The sequence below is a fragment of the Cebidichthys violaceus genome, unplaced genomic scaffold, assembly GCF_023349555.1.
Source record: "Cebidichthys violaceus isolate CVI_PGR_0920_01 unplaced genomic scaffold, fCebVio1.0.p SCAF_27, whole genome shotgun sequence".
Lineage (NCBI taxonomy): Eukaryota > Metazoa > Chordata > Actinopteri > Perciformes > Stichaeidae > Cebidichthys > Cebidichthys violaceus.
The window spans coordinates 3286097-3292822 of record NW_027176450.1 but is presented as its reverse complement, the minus strand read 5'-3'; the positions used below and the strand labels follow the sequence as shown (position 1 = coordinate 3292822).

At 43.0% G+C, this 6726-nt stretch overlaps 1 protein-coding gene across 1 annotated transcript; it reads right to left on the bottom strand.

Moving 5' to 3' along the window:
* Positions 1 to 265: 265 nt before the first annotated feature.
* h2ax1 (H2A.X variant histone family member 1) lies at positions 266 to 1157 on the bottom strand. Its single transcript, XM_068721218.1, has one exon. The coding sequence runs from the start codon at positions 1016 to 1018 to the stop codon at positions 632 to 634; it is 387 nt and encodes a 128-aa protein (XP_068577319.1). The 5' UTR covers positions 1019 to 1157; the 3' UTR covers positions 266 to 631.
* Positions 1158 to 6726: the final 5569 nt, after the last annotated feature.

Genomic DNA, 6726 nt, shown 5'->3' with positions numbered 1-6726 from the left:
AAACCACCATAAACTAAAACTCAATTCAGCTTAAAATAAAACATCAGTTGCCATGGTTTCCTTGAAGAACTGTCATTCATAATTTCAGCATGACAAAAGGCACATGATGGATTAAACCCTCGTGATGTGGAAGAGCCGACCTTAAAACAAAATGCAGGACTGCTCACAGCCACATACTGAACAGTAGCCTACCTCTTTAAACCCTGCACAACCCTGAGTCCTCTCTCACATACAGCTGACAGTACACAGGCTCGTGCAGACCGGATGTATTCGCCCTGCGCCACAAGGCTGCGGGGCATTTATTGAGAAACATGACAGAAACAACACAACGATCTGCAACGTTTAGTAACAGCACAGCGAAACAATAAGAACCCCTCCCCTCAGAACTGGTCCAAGTTAACATCTGGTTTTCTCCCCGGCCTTCTGATACGCCTCCATTTTCCAGAGCCGACACCACGACAGAGACTGAGCAGTCTGTGAGCAGCCCCGATAGGAAGCGAGTGTATGTCTTCATAGAAACAGCAACACCAAACACTGTCCACGATTCGAAAGATTGTTTATCCAAAAAACGAGCAGTGGTATGAAAAGGTGGCAGGCTCCGAGGTGAGCCCTACGTCCCGGCTCGAGTCTTTTACTTGCTCTTGGCCGGTTTCTCCGTCTTCTTGGGGAGGAGGACCGCCTGGATGTTGGGCAGCACTCCCCCCTGAGCGATGGTCACACCTCCCAGCAGCTTGTTGAGCTCCTCGTCGTTGCGCACGGCCAGCTGGAGGTGCCTGGGGATGATCCTGGTCTTCTTGTTGTCCCTGGCCGCGTTGCCTGCCAGCTCCAGGATCTCAGCGGTCAGATACTCCAGCACGGCCGCCAGATACACCGGAGCTCCGGCGCCGACGCGCTCGGCATAGTTGCCCTTGCGCAGCAGCCTGTGGACTCGGCCCACCGGGAACTGGAGTCCAGCCCGGGAGGACCGGGACTTGGCCTTCGCTCGGGCTTTGCCTCCGGTTTTCCCTCTGCCAGACATGATCGTTATAGATAGTTATTGATCGGGCGGACTCGCCGTGAACCGGTGAGTGAGAGATCTCGTACCTTTACGTAATGCTTTAGAGAGGAAAAGAATATAGACCGCAGAGGCTTATCCGATTGGCCGAATGAATCTGAAACACGCGAGCCAATGGCGCTGCGCGCCGAGCGGTACCGACGGTCCTCTGGTGAAAGACGCTCCAATCGCACAGGAGGAAAGGAACACTCGCGTTTACACAGCCACGTTATAAATATGGGGCTGACTCCAGGGCGGTGACTGGAGGCGTGTTCCTTCATCGCTGTCTCAGACTGAAACCCAGAAGAAAGGAGACACAAAGCGTCGCAAGAACGGGAAAGGAAGCTACGCCATCAATGTGTACAAGGTGCTGAAGCAGGTGGACCCGGACAGGGGGATCTCCTCCACGACCATGGGCATCATGAACTAGTTTGTCAACTACATCTTCGAGCGCATCGCCGAAGAGGCCTCGCGCCTGGCGCACGGCAACAAGCGCTCCACCATCACCTCCAGGGTGATGCTCCTAATAACGGCGGACAGAGACCCGACACGTTGAGGGGGGACAACAACAGTCCGCAAATCACCACAAATTCTTAGAAAACTCCGTGTAACATTTTTTACAAAAGATATAATAACAGAAGAACGAGTGTAAGTCGGTGGCCTTAGCTGCTGATGTCTCCTGTGATTTGCTCCAAATGTTAATACTGATGAGTACACATGCACCATAGGAAAAAAAAAACACACAACACACTTTATTATTGGCGTTTGCACAGTCCAAGCCTGATATTAAAGCTGTGACTTGATGCAGTGGGTAGTTCTGTTTCTGTACTTCGGTCAAATGAATGATGGGGGACAAACAGAATATCATTAACACCAGTTAATGAGGGTAAAGGATGCAGGTGGTGCATGAACACTCCCCAGGGTTATTATGGGGTAATTTCTCTTAATTGGAGTTTTGGAAGTGAATGCTTGGATTTGAGTTTAATTGGCAGTGTGGTTCAACAAAAGGCTTCCTCTGAGCAGGAGCTTAAGGTTCTGTTTAAATCGTTTATGGAATTAAATGTTTTCCCGTTACTCCAACATCTCCTTCATTTTGTTAGACATTTGAAGCAAATGCAGCAATACAAGCAAATACTCAAGTAAACAGCATTTAGCTCCACCAACAAACAACAGATATTGTGTCTTGTCGAGACAGAATAGCAGATTTGTGTAAGTAATAGCACTAACGATGATGTGTTTGGGTGTAATGAAGTACAGTGACTATCCCGTTAAGATTCAGTGATGGATGACACGACACCATCACTGGTGTCGTGTCATGTCAAAACATGAAGCATGAACAAAGAGAGTTCAGCCCTGTGGTTGAGGGTGGTGCATAACATTAAACAATCAACAACAATCAACACAGTGCAAAAAGTAGAAACATATTCAAATTTACAGTAAAATATAAAATAAAGGGAAATATAAAATAAAGTGCACAAACGAACAGATAACAGGACTATAAACAAGTGAGATGTACAGAAAGTGTAATGTAAAAGTGTTAAATGTATTTAAATAAGAAACCTGGAGGGACAGCAGATTGCAGCCGGTCACCCTCTCAGCAGAGCCAATGATGGAGGAGCAGAGGATGGACTCAATGATGGCTGTGTAGAAGTGCACCATCATTGTCTTTGGCAGGTTGAAGTTCCTCAGCTGCCTCAGGAAGTAAATCCTCTGCTGACAATTCTTGGTGATGGAGCTGATGTTAAGCTCCCCCAGATCCCCTCAGCAGGGGACATGTTCGATTTTATGACAATGGTTCAGAAAGCAATGCTGCAGCTACTGCGAAAGACACACTGTTGTGTCCAACAACACTGAGCTTATCTTTGCAGTAGATTCTTTTTTCCTATGAATCTGGGGGTGGGTCAACACACACACACACACACACACACACACACACACACACACACACACACACACACACACACACACAGTGCTCCTCCTCCTAAATGACAAAGCTTTCTTTAAGGGTCCATCATTTTGAGTTTATAATCTGCTAATTTCTAGATTAAATTAGCAGAAAATACAATTGAACAGCTAATTGAATAAACTAAAAAAAGGAATCTACTTTATCAATAAAATGTGTCATGTCAATGTTGTCCTGTCTTGGCCAGTAGAGAGTCCGAATGTGATTTAATACCAAGCGCTGTTATTTGCACTAAATAGCTCCAAGGACGGAGCATTAATTGATAATAATATTCGATAAAAGCACAACAGGATCTTTCTGATATAATGCAGATCTGGTTACCGCCGTATACAACTTCAATCAGGACTTCACTGGATATTTAGGTTATCGTGCCCTCAGGTGATGGAAGTAGACACCAAAGAGAGAGGATGCTGGATGGGCAGTATAACTGTAATTGATTCCAGTAATGCACAGCACACATACTGATGCAAGTTTAAAGAAGTCAGCATGTCACTGTTTCCTTAAGGGCCAGATACTTTTCAAAAAGGAATCAAATGTTGCAACACACACAGATGTTTCAATAAGTGAGCATTCACAGTAAAACCATGTATATTGAGAGAGCTGCTCCAGATCTGAATGAGCCAAACATGATTCATGAGAGAGGAATTTCACATGACATGAAAACACACTTATGCTGTGTTTGTACAAACATGATGTCCCCCTCAAGTCTAAACTCCCAGGATTAGGAAATAGTCGACCTCTGCAGTAGGTTATACGCTGCCGAATGGGGGAAAAAGGACGGATGGAACACCTTCTTAATGCTCAGCTCTGTGTAAACTCATCTCCACTCAATTGTTCCTGTGAGGTCTCTGGGATCCTGAAGAGGATCTGGGGGTGATTCCAGGTTCATGTGACACTTGTAGGTTTTGTTTGGCAGGGTGTGGCTCTCTCTCCAAGTCTGAGATGATGTAAAAGAGACTTAATTTCTGAACAAAGAGCGGTGGCCTCCGGCAGAAGTGGGGGGATGTGGCAAATAAACTGCACTTTAGTGGAGCAGAATTCCATAACAAGGCCTTTTTGAAGGGCCCTTGCATAAATATGTCTAAAACAATTCAGCAGGTATTAATGCTTCGGTTATGTAACAAAAGCATGAATTAATGGGAGCTTGTTGGTCCACCAGACCAAAGACACTCCAAATGGGTCCACCTATTGGTCATGTCTGTCAGATGATCCATGCAGCTTGTGTTGCTCTCCTACCGTTCCTTTTCTTCTCACTAGGCTTCCTGTGGACTCCTTTGAGGCCAGTATAAAAGGCTGAAAGTCATGAAGGTAAGAGCAGACGCAGAGGATGTACTGAGGGAAAGAGGTGGGACAACACTCTGTGGTCATCCACACAAGGTAAGAAATAAGTCTATAAAGCTTCTGGCTCAAGGAGACATCTCACAGCATGCATTATTGTCTTCTTTACAAGATAAATGAATATTATATTAGAATTATATGTTATTATTATATTTGGCTGTCAGCTCAATCTTCAATTGGACTTATATTATTTCTTTAAATATATTCCACAGCTATTCCACAAAGGTCCGTACTGCTACCTGATATTATTACAAAATAGTCACACATAGTGTCAGAGCCATGAAAGTCTTCAGTGGATTCTCCAGTCAATGATGTTATCAAAGTCTCCACAAGAGGAACGTGTCTGTGCCTCTCTAGGGTCTTGAGTCACTTGTCACTTGTATCACTCGTTTAAATATACCTGCAGCTATGACTGATTGACCTCGTATTTATGTCATCATATTAATTCATTAAAAAGTGTTCACAATTTGTTTTTAAAAGGTGTTTACTGATGCATTACATTGGTTTGGCATTACTCATGTCTGTAATATGTTTTTCACATGTCTGCATTTCTAAAAAGTAGATTAATTCAAGGACATTAAGTACAATTTTAGCTACTTTTTACCTATACCTTTTATATCCACTTCATACTACTCCACCACATTTCAAAGGAAAATATTGCACCTTTTTCCAGCTGTAGAAACAAACCCACATATGACAAAGTTATACAATACAGTACAGTGCATTTATAAAATCTATGATCTATGAACGTCTATGAGTTGCTAGCAGTTCCACAAAAGAAGTCCAAACTTCTCACATGATTTTTACTTCAAACACTGATCAAGGCCTGAGGAGGTAAATTGGTGATGCAATACTTCATCAACAAAAATATGTATTAAAAACAATGTTCAAAGCTCAGAGGGAGAGTTCTCTCTCTCCCCCATGAAACCCCTCACGACCCCTCACATTTATCTGGTGACCCTTTGGACAGGTCGACCCATACATTGGGAACCCCTGGACTAAATAAAGTAATTCAATTGGCATCAGCTAAAACAGATTTTGGTAAAATGCTGTTTTAACCTTGATGCTTCAGTATTAACACATTAACAATGTCATATATAATAATACATCAGTCACAGAGGCCATGTCACTTTTTGATACTATCAGTATAAGTACATCTTGATAATACTGCTGCACTCTCTGGTTTTGAATGAGGGACTTTTACTTGGAGTAGTTGTACATTGTTGTATTTGAGGATTTGAGTACTTCCACCACTGCACATCTGGGATGATCAGTAAAGGAGTTGGTCTGTTTTTGTACATTTCATAGCCTTTTCGAGCTCTCTACCATGATCCAGTGGAGAGGAGAACGAGAACCTCTGATTTCTGTCATCTGATTTTTCCAGCAGTTTGAGGACAATGTGGCTGGCCCTTCTTACCACGCTCCTTCTCACCCAAGCTCAACATGCCTGCATCTGACACTCCACATTCAGAAGTCTAGGTCAGTGAAACTAGCCAAGCTCACTCTGTTGCCCTCCTACTGCTCTGACTTCCTCTGCTGCCTCCACTCTTTCTCCTGCAACCAAATAAGAAGCAGCTCAGTGGCAGCCGGGCCATCTGAAGAGTGCGTCTTTATCTCTGAGATGAGGAGTGTTACAGCTTTGGGGAGTTTGAAAATGGTGTCATGTATCAATATTCAGAAGTAGGTAAAAGAAGCTGAATGATGTTTTTCATGCAGATGGAATCCTTAAGGACAAAAAAGTGGAATTAATACTCTCAACTGCATGGTACTAGAGCTGGCTGGTTTACTGCTGTTTTGCATCGATAATGTATAACTGATATTAGATGAGGCAGCCTTAAAAATGTATTTGAGAAGTTTGGTCTCATGCTACATTTAGCTGAAAATATATCAAATCAGACAGTTTTAGAACTCATATTAACATGTAGAGCACATACAGTTGAAAAACAGTATGTTTAGTACAGTAGTAGTACTGCAGTTTACAGGAAGTATTTCATGGGTACGCCGTATGTACAAAATTGTAATACGGAAACATACGTGCTGTAATCTAAAGCAGTACCAAGTGTTTCATAGAGTTTTCTTTAAACAATCTCCTCAATGTTGCTTTACAAAGAAACAATACTCTCAGTTTAAGTAATTTTCTTTCAGAGAATTTCGGAGAAAAAGCTCATCAGACAAATTCAATATGCTTTTCTTTAAATTTGTGAACAAAACATGGCTCCAGAATCCAAAGTGTATTCGATTTTAGCTGCAATTCTATAATAGTGTAATCTTTAGTTCTAACTCACCCAGGCTCTACGCTTTACTCTGTGGTAGCACTCTCATCCAAACACAAGCATGCATTCGCCAACTGAAGATTTGCATAAGAATAGCCGGCCAATCAGGACATGGCTAA